This window comes from Barbatula barbatula (assembly GCF_947034865.1).
Source record: "Barbatula barbatula genome assembly, chromosome: 1".
NCBI classification, from domain to species: Eukaryota; Metazoa; Chordata; class Actinopteri; order Cypriniformes; family Nemacheilidae; genus Barbatula; species Barbatula barbatula.
Genome location: NC_136766.1, coordinates 14317058 through 14333304, shown reverse-complemented (window position 1 = coordinate 14333304; position 16247 = coordinate 14317058). Strand labels below are relative to the sequence as shown.

General features: G+C 38.7%; 1 protein-coding gene and 1 long non-coding RNA gene across 2 annotated transcripts in view; one reads left to right on the top strand and one right to left on the bottom strand.

The window, feature by feature from the left end:
* plxdc2b (plexin domain containing 2b) overlaps window positions 1-16247 on the bottom strand; it is a 50360-nt gene that overhangs the window by 7100 nt on the left and 27013 nt on the right. Inside the window, exons 4-11 of the mRNA XM_079458274.1 lie at window positions 15695-15764; window positions 13559-13681; window positions 12710-12828; window positions 12122-12221; window positions 9007-9102; window positions 8718-8799; window positions 2466-2526; window positions 2079-2223 (exon numbers count right to left, since the gene is read on the bottom strand). Of these exons, the coding sequence (XP_079314400.1) occupies window positions 2079-2223; window positions 2466-2526; window positions 8718-8799; window positions 9007-9102; window positions 12122-12221; window positions 12710-12828; window positions 13559-13681; window positions 15695-15764 (796 nt within the window). The remainder of the gene's footprint in view (window positions 1-2078; window positions 2224-2465; window positions 2527-8717; window positions 8800-9006; window positions 9103-12121; window positions 12222-12709; window positions 12829-13558; window positions 13682-15694; window positions 15765-16247) is intronic.
* On the top strand, window positions 3947-6741 carry LOC306895237. Its single transcript, XR_013786767.1, has 3 exons — window positions 3947-4027; window positions 4189-4639; window positions 5028-6741. It is a non-coding gene; the product is annotated as an uncharacterized lncRNA (long non-coding RNA).

Here is a 16247-nt window from a genome sequence, read left to right as displayed (position 1 = left end):
AAGAATCCACAAGAAACAAAAGAGAGAAGAAATAGACAGAGAACGAATGAATAATAATAATACAAATGAAACTAACATCCAGACAGTTTCTTGTTTATCTTTATAAGTAACATCAGAGACTTTGAATACACAGACACACAAACATATACACTCTGCCGCACAAAAACATTATTCAGACTGTTCTGATCACCAAATATAAATGGGTCACACATGTATGGGGAGCACTTGAAAGAGACTGAAAAATATGTCTGTGATTGGAAAGCATGTTATGGAATAAAATAAATTTGAATGAGAAACCTACTTTAACATCCTTAAATGCAAGCAGATAAACATGTACTGTAAACAATTCTACACAAGATGCTGATAAAAAATACAACTTAAAAAAGTGCCACAACAAATAACAATATTATAATATTGTACAATGGTGTTTCTTGTGATTCTTTTGATGGCAGCACTGCATTCCTGATTCAGTTCGGTTGTCATGATGTCCTTAACGGGCCGTTAATTAAATTACCACATAAAGAAGAAAAGAGATAGTGACAGAGTAAAAACATCACCTATCATTAATTTAACCTCATAACTCACTACCTTCTTGAGTATTCAATGAAAGTCTTAATGCTAAACATATTGCTGATGTACTTAATCACTTTAAGTGCTTTAATGGGAAAATTGACTTTTGCAAACAACCTAATTAAATCTTTGTAGCTCCTGCACAGCCTATAATGCATTTGATGTCTATAGTCACGAGGGCTGTGTTCATACAGCAGGGCGGACAGTTTTTAAACAAACACCTTATAGAAACTCCTTTCTTTTTTGTTAGACATATATGACTGTCCTTCTCACACTGACAAATCGTGTTTCCATCAACATTCTCTAGCACTATTCTTAAAGGAATAGTTCAGCCAAAAATTTACATTCTGAATGAGTCATTTACATTTTACATTTACACATTTGGCAGACGCTTTTATCCAAAGCGACTTACATTGCAAGATCGAACCCACGACCTTGCCGTTGTTTAAGACATGCTCTTACCACTGAGCTACTGGAAAGCTGTGTCATAAATTACTGTATGCATTTATTTGTTTGGTTGAATAGAGAAAGTTTTTCGGAAGAATACTTGTAACCAAACAGTATGGTAGTCAATGGGATGCCAGAACTGTTTGGTTATAAGTATTCTTCCAAGTATCTTTCTCTGTGTTCATCAGAACAAGGCAATTGATACAGAACTTTGTTTTGGGTCAACTATTCCTTTAATGCCAAGGCAAAGAAGACGAACGCTCTCTCCGTAATAAACAAGTTTATGGCATACTATATACAGGATATAGATTTACATTGACTGAGCAGAACTGCTCAGTATCTCATTATTCATTTGACTTGAAAATATAGATGTCTAGATGTTCTCAGAAAAAAACAAGAAAGAAGATAACATTTAAAAAATGCGTCTACAATTTGTCGCCTCTGTAGATCCTGAATATTTTGATATACATTAGTCATTCACTGACACATGCAGCATTAATTTACTGTCTAAGAAGACGTGTTGTGGCCATCAGAAAAAAATAAAAGCAAATCAGAGGAAACAGCATGAGGTCAAATAATAACTGATTGGTATGGTAATGCATAAAGAAAAATCTTTTTTTTCGTTTCTGATTGTTAGCAGTTGTTTGAAGTACTTTTACTTGAATTATGCTAGCATGCCTGCATGTTTGTATAGAAGAGTTAAACAGATGCTTGAACATCCCGGCTGTGGATTATACCGCTCTGTAATTGCGTGGTGCTAGAAGAAAACGATGAGCATGATTATCTATTAAAACCCATTCATGTAAAACCTGCTTAAGCTAAATAAAACAGAATACATTTAAGCTCTAAATGTACTCTAAATTGATTTCTTTTCCCAGGCTCATAAAACCACAACTACGCTTTTCATTTTACTGCGTCTAATGATTGATATAGAAACCATTAATGCATTTGCTGCATTCTGAACACAAGCAGTCAGTTGTAACTAATGGTTTTGAATAGCGACCCATTCCTTTGCTGTTGTTAAAGAATTTTAACATAGGTGTAATGTGTCATATTCACACCTTCTGTAGGTATGCTGGTGGGCATGTGCGATGTGGCTTGGGTGGAGTGACTCTCAGTAGTTCCTGTGTTTCTTGTTGTCATCTTGGCAACCAACGCCGTGGTCTGAAGATTAGTATCGATGATGTCACAGGTATTATCCTTCGTCTGAGAAATAAAACAAGTTAAAATGATCAATTATGGTGGTGTGTATGGCATTATAAAATTCATTTTTTTTCAAGCGTAAATGTTAAATTCATGTTGAAATGCTAATGGTAGGGTGTGAAGGAGGGAGACCGAAAAAGAGAGCGAGTACTGTGTTCTCTTATCTCTGGAAGCTGCAGAGCAATTCACCCATCACGTAGGCACAGAAATAGATGACAAAAGCCCAAACACTCACACATACACACCTCATCTGGACAACTGTTATCCACCCAATCCTGTCGATGGCGATCAAAGCCACTGGAACATCTGTCATAAAAAGATGATTAGTTAGGTAGAGAGCATTTCTACAGAACCCACACACTGTCTATGAGAGACATATCGTTCCCATCAAACTAAAAGCTTGTATCGCTAAATCATTTCAGTAAACACTGTGTCGTCAAAGTTTACAAGCTCTTTTCAATCGTTTTTATTGGTTAAATATTTGAAGGTTTAATTAGCAAAACCCGAGAACTCGTGTTTTATTGTGTAAGCTGTATTGTTTTGAGTTATTTTACTTAACCAAAACAACCCATCTACAGTTTGATTGATATTACTTGTAATGCACAATATAAAAAACATAACTTTTGAAAATGTTTTAAAACAAAGTAAAGTGCATGAAGTGAAGGGTGACCAATTGGAATAATTCATATAAACATTTTAAATCCTTGAAAATAGAGACACAAAGTTTCAGTCCGACAGCACAGGTATTGACTTCAAGATTTTGTGTAATTTTTATGGCACGGTCAATGTATGCCTTTAAAGAAAAGAACAGGATTCTGATGAACTTCTACATTCCAATAAAATGTTCCAATGTTCATGAGTTTGTAAAAAAATATATTTTGGGGTAAACTATTTCTTTAAAAATATACTGTTAACCAACTGTCTGTAATAGTACAATTGCTACAAGTAGACTTGTACAGGTAGGTTAAGCTAGAATGTGTTTTCCTTATCCCCACCCTTCATTTTCTTGCAATCAGAATGGAGCACAATGGGCCGTTTGGCATTCCTGATGTATGCTGTGATAGTCAACCTGGCTCCCCATATCCTTCAGCAGCCTTCTCCATTCATCTTCTACTTATTGCTCTCTGTTTTCAATTCACTTATATTCATCATTCATGCATTCATATCATCTCATTCCCTGTTTCTTGTTGATAAATTGGGGTTAGAAACACTGTCACTTCAACAGTGGTAAACAAACCAGTGGTCTGTGTGCGTGTCAGTGTGTATTGTAGGATCTCTATTGAGCTTGTCACTATAATCTAAATGCAGCCATGTTGAACCATCCTTATGAAAACAATCCTATTGCTTTATGTGCTTTCAAAACAACTTTGTTGGAATTTTATAGAAACAGGCACAAAAAAACAAACATGGATAAAAGCTTTTACCTAGTCCAGGGTTGTTTTACAGACCCAAGGACCCTGGGGACCCCGGCATGAAAACGCTAATCCTTGGTAACATCATTATGAATATCACCAAAAAACAAAAAAATCCTAAAAAGATATAATGTATAAAAAGGGATACTATAAAATATTAAATAAAAAGCTTAGTAGTGTCATGGAATCACCAGGCTCTCACACCACTGCCTCACTCTGCTCACAATCCCCAAAGTTCTGATCACCTGCACCTGCAGCCCATCACCAGCCTCATCAACCACAGAATAAAACACTCCTCAGCTCCCCCAGTCAATATCTGGTCTCAAGTGAACTCACTCATTGTTCTCACCCGAGTTACTAACGGCTAACTAAAAAGCCTCAAACAAGTCTTCCAGGTTTGTCCACTAAGTTCAGCCATCTCCTGCGACAGAAAGACTATATCATTTACAGTTTGATTCCATTCATTCTAATATACTTACCTGTTTACTAACATGCCTGTTTAATAAACCTTGTTTCTACTCTTCATCTCATCTGCATTGTGGTTCTGTGAACAAAGACCAGACCACCACCATCATGAGTGCAGCTGACCCATTTTAGGAAACTGTGCATGCACTCAAGCGGGCTTTAGATGTTCCCCAAGGAACCACATTGCAGTCTACAGCCACACCGTCAACATTCATGCTTCACCTACAGTGTCCGCCAGTCCCAGTCGCACCAGCTCCCTTCTCTGACCTAACGGGGGAATGCAACGGCTTTAGCATAATTCCCATTGCTATCCCTCCGAAGCAGCAAAGGTATTCTTCGTCATCTCTCTCCTCACTGGTAAAGTCCTTTCAAGATGTCTCCTGTCTGACCCGGCCAACCCAGCTACCCCCTTACCGACCATGGGACTGTGCAATCGACCTAAAGAAGGGTGAGCCAGTGCCCCATGGCAAGATTTATTCATTAAAGGCCATGGAAGAATATACCGAAGCCCTCAAACTTCTTCTTCATTGAACCTCATCACGGTCAAGTTCCGCTACCCTAGTCCCCTCGTCCCCACAAGACCCTGGAACAGCTGAGGGGAGCTACCATCTTCACCAAATTGGACCTCCGCAGCGACTACAATCTGGTGCGTATGAAAAGAGGAGATGAGTGGAAGAATGCATTTGTTACATACCAATGTATAGTCATGCCGTATGGACTTGTAAATGCCCCCTCAGTCTTTCAGGATTTTATGCGTGGATTTGTTATGGTCTACCTCAATGATATCTTCATACTCACAAGATCCTACTGAACATCAACACCACGTTGTGGAGGTCCTTCAATGACTTTGGGAATATCATCTCTTCCTCAAGGCTGAGAAGTGTAGCTTTCACCTACCTGTCGTTCAATTCCTCAAGTACAACTCTTGAGAGGGGATTACTATGGACGAGGGGACAGCCGTGCGGACTGGGCCAATCCCTAAGACCATCAAAGAACTTCAACTGTTCCTAGGTTTCCCCAACTTCTATCGAAGGTTCATACAGGATTTCAGCTCTACAGTGTCACATCTCACCAATCTGCTGAAAGGTAAACTCAAATCCCTGTCCTGGTCTCCCTTGGCCACAGAAGCTTTTAACGCCCTCATAAAGAAGTTCTCAACTGCACCGCTTCTATGATACCCTGATCCTATTGGACCCCTATGTCGTGGAGGTAGACGCCTCGTCTACGGGTGTGGGAGCAGTGTTGTCGCAGCGCCAGATGATTCCACCAACTCTCCATCCATGTGCCTTCAACTCATACAAGTTGACCCTGGCGGAGAGAAATGATAACATCGGAGATAGGGAGCTATTGGCTGTGAAACTCTCACTGGAAGAGTGGATCCATTGGTAAGAGGTGTACAATCATCCATTTCTCATCCAACAGATCACAAGAACATTCAGTACCTCCTTGATGCAAAATGCATGAACCAGTATCAAGCCAGACGGGCCATGTTTTTCACACGCTTCCATTTTCAAATCTCCTACCGTCCCGGATCAAAGAATTCCCTTGCTGATGCCCTGTCCAGGATGTACAGTCTCCCCGATGAAGAACCCTCCTCCGAGCCAGTGCTCCCGAATCTGTCTTTGTCTGCCCTATTCAATGGTCCTACGAGGATCCCAATGCTCCCCAAGCTCATCTGTTGGGGTGTCCTCCAACACATCTGTACGTACCGCTCTCTCAAAATAATTTATAGTCTCTGTTCACAGTCCGTTGAACACTGGCCACGTGGGGACAGCGTAGGACAACGTTACTGGTGGTCAGAAATGGCAGCGGACGAGAGGTGGTTTGTCCAGGGTTGCAAGGGATGTGCCATCGCTAAAAGCGCCCGTCATCTGCCCGAAGGAAAAAGTGCCACCTCTTCCAACACTCAATCGGCCCTGGTATCACACCTCAGAGTGGACGGCCAAACTTCTCTTTCAACACATGTTCAGATACTTCGACAGTTTCCAGAGTGTGGCGAGCCTTTTAACTCCTTGGCGTGACCGTTAGCCTCTCCTCTGAGGGTAACATCCACAGACGAACAGGCAGACAGAACGAAAGGTCCAGGAGATTGGGAGGTTTCTTTGCACTAACTGCCATGACCACCTGGAGCCAGTTCCTCTGTTGGCCCAAGTATGCCCTGGACAGTGGAACTGTTTGAGGTGCCTGCCATCAACCAATGGTTTCAGGAGAGCAAGAGGGTCTGGGACTCAACACACCACCATCTGCAGAGAGCCAAACGAAGGCATAAGATCAAAGCGGATGCTCTGAGAGCAAAGAGTATGGTTCTCCACAAGAGATCTCTGGATAAAACTTTAAACTTTAGAAAGTTAAGTCCTAGATTCGTTGGTCCCTTCCCCATAGTTTGACAAATAAACCCTATTACCTACCTCTTTAAGCGGCCTTTCAGTTATCATATTCACCTAACATTTCATGTGTCACTGCTCAAGCTGTATCACTTACCTCTGTATACTGCCAAATCGTACAAATAATAAAAAAACACATCAGTGACATATTACTGTGCTACTAAACAGATTTACTGAATAAAACTGTTTTTTTCTCAATGTTGGCACTGCATTTGTTGGAGTTTCTAACTTTATTACCTTTGCTCACACATTATTTACTCACATTTAATCCTGTAAACAAATTTGATTTAGAGTAATTTGCTTTTTCATGGTCATCATGTCGATTTCGCTCCAAAGCAAACAGCTTGAATAAAACTGAAATATATTGCTCTAGATCTTAGGATGCTCATGGCAGCAGCCAAATTGTTCGTCAGCACTTCTGCAACCTTTCATAATCTAATTTACATGTTAATGGCTGCAAATGCAGTCAGCTCAAATTTATTCTGGTCATATAATAATAATCTGACCTTGTGGTTGAAAAAAGGCCTTTCCAAGTATGCAAATGTTAGGGGTATTGAATGTTTGATGCACATAAATAGCTGTTTATAATCAAACGTTTCTGTGAAATATTTCACACTTAAAGTACTAATGTTAAATACACTAATGTTAGACAAAATAAAATAAAAATAAACTGTTTTTATGTGTATTATTTTGTAATGGGAATATGATAAAGTTGCCTTTGTCACAATCACACCTTTTCACACATTCATGCAATATAACCCCATATAAGCATTTCTGTATTGTTATTTTCTAAAACTCAATTAGCCGTGTTTATTAAGCCCTATTCCTTTTGAAACTATTGGCTGATCAGCACAATGTGGGTGGAATCTGACCACACACACATTATCCAGCCTGGTATAATGACTTTAATTACCATCACAGCTTCCAATTCTACATTGTTTACATAACCTCTAGCCAAACAAAACTGATTATGCATATTGATGAAGTCTGAACACAAACATCCTTCTTGACCAGAAGATTCAAATGAGAGGCTCAAAAATATGCGTTCCTGTTTACAATTATTCGAAGCAGCAATGTTCCAGAGAGGTAAAAACAATGTCCCCATGCTGACATTGAAAGATGCAGTTCTGATATTCGTCATAAATGTATTCTAATGTATCAATGTAAGGATGAATTAATAGCCAGGAATATTACAGCTCATTCAAACTTCACAAAACCTGCAGCACAACGGATACTTGAAATTGATGAAATGTACACCCCTTGATCATAAGAAATTACTTCCTTAGTTGTATTTATACAGAGATATACAGTATATAGTTATAGATACTGTACATAGAGAGCAATAATAGAGTATACATTTATAGAGTTGATAGAGTTTATATTTGTTGTACAATATGTATGTATTTGCATTTGAGTTTAGGCAGACACTTTCATCCAAAGTCATATCAAGTATGTTCAAGGTACAGTATACTCTATATTTCTTTGTGTGCTTTCTCAGGGAATCAAACACATAGCTTATGGCAGTTTTAGCATTGTGCTCTCTTCCAACTAGGTCACAGCAACACATATTTATGTACAGTGTATGTACAATATATGTACCATCACCCACATTAAAGGGTCTCAACTGCACATATAAATAAACTGTAAGCCGGAATGGGCTCGAAATTACTTTAAATAAAGGTTCCAAATGAATAAATCTCATGCAAAAGTGTGTGTGAGTAAAGAGTAAGAACCCGTGTAGACAGAAGGAACCATTGCCAAGAAAATAACACAGAAGCAGGTCGGCTGTCTCAGTCTAGTCTGTTCTTTGGAAAGTGATCTTGAGAAAAAAAAAAAGCTGTCTGGGTTCACGAGGTGAGGTGAAAGCTTGGAAGAGAATCAGCACGAATGTGACTTTATTTTCCCTCGTTCTCACTTTCAAACAGAAAAACATTTTCCTATGACGTAACTCATGGGAACATTGTGGATAGTAAATGGCATTAATGGTTTACAAATAATGTATGTTATACAATATTTATATCTGAAGACTGTTGTGAACAACAGTTTGTATCTGCACATATTTTATGAATGCCTGTGGTGAGAGTGTCTCTTATTCAGCAACTTCTGTACTTGTAAAATACTAATTACTCCCACCCTTCAATGCACTGCCCCAAGGCGACCGGTCGACTGAGAAGCACTTTTACAATTCTGGTAAAAAGTCAGTAGAATTATGGAAAGCAAGAGCTTGTTTTCTCACCTATTGAGCCGATGACACCAGCTGCAGTTGAAGTTAATCTGTGATTCTATGCATGAGGAGCAGCTTGTAAATTGAAGGCATGCTGTAAAATAAGAACAAGAATGCCAAAAGCAGCTCAGCACAGGATCCATCAGGAATAGAGAAACAACCTAATGGAACAAATTATATTGGCATATGACTAATGCTGAATACACTGATTCTCAGAGTATAACAGAGACTGTCTATTAGTTATAACACATTTAGGCTTTCTTATAGTAAAATTTATTGTGGATACATATATGTGGCTTACTGGGTAGTGGCATCATTTCCACAGCTGTACTGTTAGTAATTTTTGTCTTTTGCAACTCCACACGGTGATACTCATAGATAGTCTTCCTCCGAACATCTGGACACACACACACACACACACAATTCACTTACCATGTGAATAGTTTGCAATGTTGAAACTAGTAAAAACAGTCAAGGCAATGAAAGCAGATGCAGTTCTTCTCATTTTTATGCATTTCCTCCTTATTGCCATCTTGAATGCATTTACAATACTTGTGAAAAAAATTATTTAATACTGCTAAAAGATGTGTTCTTTTAAATAAGATGTTTTCAACAATTGCACAATTTGAATACATTTAATAAACTCTATAAATTAGTATAGCGTGTGTTGTCTAATGTGTTCATTTATATGTAAATGTGTGAATTTAACTGGTGGCTTACCCACCATCTTTCAAAATGAAATTAATAAGGTTTGCAATTTACATTTAAAGGAATGGTTCATTCAAAGATAAAAATTCGGTCATAATTTGCTCAACCTCTTGTCATTACATACCTGTATAACTTTCTTTCTTCTGCAGAACACAAAAGAAGATATTTTGAAGAATGTTGGTAACCCAACAGTGCCGGCACCCAATTACTTCTATTGTATGGACACAAAACCAATGCAATTGCATGGGTGTCGGTTAGCAACATTCATAAAGGTTTTAAATGACAAGACGTTGAGTAAATGACTTAAATGACTTGGGTGAACTACAGTGGATAAATGACTTAACTTAAACATTTGTATTTTACATTCTGTATGATTTACAGGATGAGATTCCTGGGATTGAACCTATAGCCTATACTGTACGTTGCAAGCGCAGTGCTCTAACAGCTGAGCTATAGGAATCTCTGATTAAATCCCACAATGCATTACGACAAAAGTTTGGTATTTGAGAGAAGTGATGAATGACCTATACTGTCGTAAGGGTTGGAGGATATGTGCGAGCCAACACATAAGCGCTAAACAATAAATTACTGTCTAGCACTCAATTACCTGCCTTACAGCAAAACCTACTGTGTGAAGACTACAGCAGCTATTTGGTATTTATGAGATGATAAAGTTCATAATGTCCACCCCCACTTCTCAGATTGTGATTAATTAATTCAACTACACACTGGAACAAATATGTGTAGGCAGGTACGCATGGATGTAACTACGCATGCAGATATATTCAGTAATACGTGACTACTACTAGTAGGTAAATGACATGAAAGCAGTGAAACGGAAAATTAAATCAGAATGACAACAACAGGGGCTCGATATGAAGTTTTCTGTGAGTGAGTGAGTGAGTGAGTGTGTGTGTGTGTGTGTGTGTTTGTGCAGGTATATTTGACAGCTGTGTGAAGAGTGATATCTGTACATTCTTCTGTATGTGTACAGCAAGGTAAAATTCCCTCTATTAGTGTGTCTGTGTTTGAGAAACTGCACAGGTAAACCTTGTTGAATCTTACATAGTTTGTGTATTAATGTTTTTAACAGTGCTACACTTTAAGACTGGAAATTGCGGCTTGTTCAGTAAAGGCTGTACGTGAGGATATTTAGCCTCTTCCTGTAGGTAATTACTTTGCTTGCTCGTGGGGTCTTACAAATCCCTCTGTAGCATGCTGATATGCCTAGAGATGCCTATGTGTTTTTGCATCCTAAATCTTGTGACCTGATGAGTCTCCAGGCACTAATTACTGAAAGACAGGCAAAGACCAACACATGCCGTTCATTCTCAATCTCTTCATCTCCATCTCATTCCCCATCTACCACGTTCCCTCAAAGCTGTCTCTCTCAACTGAAACATACAGGCACAGTGAGCTAATACAAATCCTGCCCTTTCTCAGCAGACAAACACACACACTCAGAAAGACTAAGCTGTTGTGGAAAATATTGAGCTTCAATCCGTGATTTCCTGACAGCAAATCCCGCCTCTCCTTCTGTCCTCGCCTTGCTCACTGCACAAGTATTTACTAACTCTGCTGAATTTGTCTTTTTAGCACAGCTCAGTTGGTCCTGCTGGGCTTTACTGTTCCTTAAACCTAAAAAACTTGTGTTTGATACACCAGACGACAAAGATTCAGCCAGGGAAGGGAAGAGATGATACTGGCGGAGGTTCAAGACCATTTCAGAAGTTACCGTCTGTCAGAGGAAACAGACAGAGAGTTTTTACATGACATGAATAGCATATGACTGTCAGTTTGGGAAAATTTCATTCCATAATGTCAATAGAAATTAAGTATAAAACAAAGCTTACTATATCCACTCTTGCTGTAAAAATAAGGATAATTGTAGAATAAGGATATTGCTTTAGAATTTCAAGCTTGTTGTGTCTTGTGTCCTATTATTTACATCACTATTTGCACTTTTGATGTTTTTTTGATACTCTGCAAAACTTCTGGTATTGCAGTATTGTAGCAGAACGTACGCCACGAAGATAAAGGAACACTTCAAGCAACTCTGCAAAAATGTAATAGAAAATCACAATGCAGGGGACAGATACAATAATCCTTCCGAGTGACTGAATATCCCCCGCAGTACAGTTAGATTAAGAAATAGCTCAATTACAGCCCAGCTGTTAAGATACCTATAACACTCTGAGTGACCCTGGTGGAAGGAAACTAAAGACGGAGGCCACCAAAAGACCAATAACAGCTAGGGACTGGAAAGACTTGCAGACGGCATCTGTTGCCCACCTTCACTAGCTTTATGGGAAGGTGGCAAACAGAAGCCAATGTTAGAGAAATGTCATATGACATCACGGTTTGCCAGAAGGCATTTGGGAGACTCCGCCGCCAGCTGGAAGAGATTTTGGCTATTAGGCTTAAGGCCATGTTTGGCATGATCATAGTGCTGGTGGCACAATCCTGCGTCGAGGCTCACACTTTCTCTAGCACCTTAAAAAAACGATAAAGGTTGCAGGACACTCGCAACTTCATTTGCATTTATCCAAGACAAAGACAGCCAAACATAAAGTCAAAACAACACGACCGGCTTTAAAAACAATATTATCTTAAAATCTACTTTTGTGTAGCAGTTAGACAGTGTGATGTTTGGTGTGAAATAATCCTGTGCAGTTTGCTGGTGTTATGAATGTAACTTAATCACTCACTGGGGATCTGCTGAATCTTGTGGACCACCACAAAGGCATCAGACAACCCAACTTTTACCGGATGATTGACAGAGCTGATCTTTGCTATCTGTACTGGGACCTGAAATAAGAGCACATATTATTTATATCATCCATCTTGTGTATCAGTCTGTCAACATGTGAGGACAATAGGAAAGAAAAGAAAGAATAAATGGAAAGAGGGAATTAATAAATTGGAGAAAAGATGATACAGAACAAAGGTTGAGGCTGAGGAGGAAAAGCAGGAGACCCAATTGTGGTTTGCAGTCTGAATTAGATTTCAATAATCTAATCAAATGAAATTAAAATATATTTTATTCATTTCCAATAATGTATTTAATACCGCCCTGTATTAAATTTATATATGTCAAAATAGATTTATATCTATAAATAAACAGAATATATATGCTGCACTAACTGTTTCACTTTTGCACACTCAATTTCTGATAAAAGCAAGGACATATCTGTAACATCCTGCGTAGCTTTAACATTATCTGATACTTGACAAAGTATTTAAGCTGTTTAAGGGAACATTGACAATTAAGAAAATTATATAAAATCTAAAGAAACCTCTTTGTAGGCAAAGATAATTCGCCCGTCGTTGTGTAATGTAGCCTGAAAAGTGAAACTTCCTTGATGAAAAGAATCCTGGAGATGGACGTGATCCCACTGAACAACCAATGCAGTTCCTAAAAACACACACAGACATCGAATGTACTGTATCATGAGTGCATTACAGCAAATGTGCACATCTCATTCAATTCTACTCAGCTGTCATTGAATCCGTCTTCTGCACTTTCATAACTGTCTGATTCGGCTCAGCTGCCAAAACCGACCTCCGAAGACCACAACGGCTACTGTTTTAATATAGTTTACAATTCCCTTACATAATTTTATACATAGCACATTACAATTTGTATATAGCACATCTGTACATACTGTACAATATACACTGTTACTCTGTTGCGCTTTGTCATGTATTGTCTTTTTTTCAAAAGTGTTCATTGTTACATGTCTTGTCACGTTCAACTATATGTGCACTGGAAGCTTCGCTCACTAAGACAAATTCCTTGTGTATGTAAAGCACACTTGGCAATAAAGCTCATTCTTCTTCAAATCAATTTGTCCACAACCTAAAATGTATTAGCTGTAGTATTTTGTCTATATTCATATATATATATCTTGAATGCTCTCTGTTTAGCCTGTTGAATCATATCATAGCCCCTTCAACCATTTTCACTATGTTGGTTGGTTTGACAGATACAGTATATATTGTATATTTCTGTACCACTATATGTTTTTGTAAGATCTGTCAGGCTCGCTCTCTCTCTCTCACACATAATCCTCTTTCTGTCAAACGCACACACGCACACGCACACGCACACACACACACACAGTTCATAGGTCACTGACTCTTACCATTGTCAAAGTAAATGACAGTTGAGTTTCTGGAGACGCTGGGGTCAAAGTTTGCCATGAGTGGAGCGATGTACTGTGTGGCTGTCAACATTCTGTGCACCACATCACCTGTGTAGATGAACCCTAAAAACACACACACAATCTATAAAGCACACACAACACACAATCTTAAATAGTACTCAGCACAACCTGACTTCATGCTATATATCCAAATATATAAATCTGCAATTTGTAACATTTGCATCAATCTTGCCATCTAATTTCACTTAAATAACAATTCAAATGTAAATTCCCTGAGAAACTGCATGTTACAGTTGAACTTAAAAATGATTTTATACACTTTTTGATGCAAATTAGGTATGGAGACCGTTTTGAACACTTGCACACTAGCTAATTTTTGTTTATTTTTAAAGAAAAAGTGTGCGATTGCAGATTTAAATCTCATAAATGTTGGTAAATCTGTATATACATGAGTCCATGTTATTTGTTTCGGGGCATGAACAACATACTCCTCTCAGTCTCTCTGCTCTCCTCATTCCTCATCTATCCATCCTGGCGAACAGCCCTGGCTTGTCTCCAAAGTGATTAATACTCTAATTAGCCACATAAATTCCTCCTTCCATCCCACTCTTAGAATAGAGAGAGGAAGTATCTACAGTAATACTGTACATTTCCTTAAATCAATGTAAATCTTTTACATTAGTCCATTTCACCTGCTTCCATTGATTTGTAGACATGTACAATGACAATACTGTTTGACCTTTGAATATCCTCTACAGTAATTTCAGTGGTGTGTGAATATAGTTCATATAAACATTATGCTAATGATATAGCACATGGTTTGTACAGTAAGGAATTTATGAGGAGAGAGAACCCTATTGCAGCAGCAGTGCATAACACAAAGCATTTATTAAATAAACAACAAAACAAAAAGGCCCACGATGGGGTTAAACGTACAATAATCGATACAAACTTTTAACACTAAGATTTCCTGCAAGGGGGGAAAAACAAGGGAAACAGAATAACTAAACTCATGACTTTGACTGGACTAGGGAATAAGGCAACAGGACACAAGGCAAGTGTATTAAACATAGCATGGTGCTAAGCAAAATGAATCAGCACAGGACAGCAAACACAAGGGCCTTGAATAGATGGTATGGACGTGTCGTCACTTTACAACATGAACACCTCGTGTGCATGCCAGAGCGCGCCCCGGTGAGGGGCAAAACATTCAGCGAAATGAATGCTTACAATATCAGCTGCTTGTAATTTCAGCAAATAATTGCGTGTTTTAGTCCAGGTTTCTTGGTTACTCCTATTCTCCTTGTGCCACTCAGGGGACGTGTCCTGGTGCTCATAGGGGGTGTGTCCCAGCATGTTCACGTGGGAAAGTGACATCAATGCATACCCTCTATAGGGAAACAAATCAAGAAGGGAACAGGTGCGGGGCATGAAATCATTAACAATCAATAATGAGGAAACGAGAGGGCGGGGACAGAGACCAGACCGGAGAGAGCGCATGGCATGCCAAAACAAACATTGCCATATCCTTCTCACACTAAACACGTGGGTCTGTCATGATCCTGCCACCAGACTAAGAAAAACATGAACAAAAGAGGCCAAATCATGACATTGTACGCTCTTGAGAACATAGCTGCTCTGGGACTATAAGATTGCTTGTGTTTCCTGGTTTTTAACCACTGATAATGCCGGTGTAATTATAGAAATAAATTATAAAGTGGTTTTCTTCCCTCAACTCTCACCCCTTAAACTCAAACACATTCCAACAGCCTGTTAGTCACATGAAGCGCAATCATAATACAAATCCCCACATATACTCTCATATATACAGCGTACACTGTCAGCCTTTAGAAGAATGTTTTCTATCCGATAAAAACAACATGTTCTGCTACACCATAGTCATGCAGATTTGCCTACAAGCTAGAACTAATATATTATTCCACTCTCGGTGCACCAGAGGATGTAAAATTGATCCTGAAAATTTGTCCCTAAATTACAGTCTTCTTTGGTCATTTTACTCATATCACATGGAGGCAGTCAAATGCTCTCTCATAACTTACCAGAACTTTATTGGTTGTGTTAAACACACTGTACAGAGAATGCTAGTTTACTTACCGCCTGTTGCAACTGTGATCTCTCGCAAAGAATGCCCGTAAAATGGAAAATCAAAGGAGAGGTTGACCCTCTGAAGATAAAACACAACAGAAAATGTAGCATAATAACAAGAAAAAACATGAAGCACATTCATTAAAGCATTTGTCTCTCTATCGCCATCTCTGTTCAAAACATGCAGGTTATTTTACGTATTGCAAAACGACTGACATTTCCCACAAATCCGACCCGAAAGCTCAATTACTAAATCTTTATCTTAAGCTTGCCGTTGTGAATTGTGGTAAAGTGCCATCTTAACATTCAATATATAGGAACAATTAATATGAGGCTATAAATCAGATTCTTTGACAGGCCGTGAATACAAAATGCTATGAATACAATAAAGCGTACAGCAAGTGTACATCTAGTCAATTTCAATGGACTATGTATGTGGTTAGCCAGACCAGACGTAACTGTATAAATAATAAATGAATGAAAAGTAACTAATAAATTGCACCTCTGTCCGATAAATGGTGAGCTTGTCTGCTGCGGTTTCTTTCGTTTAGAAAGCGTAATG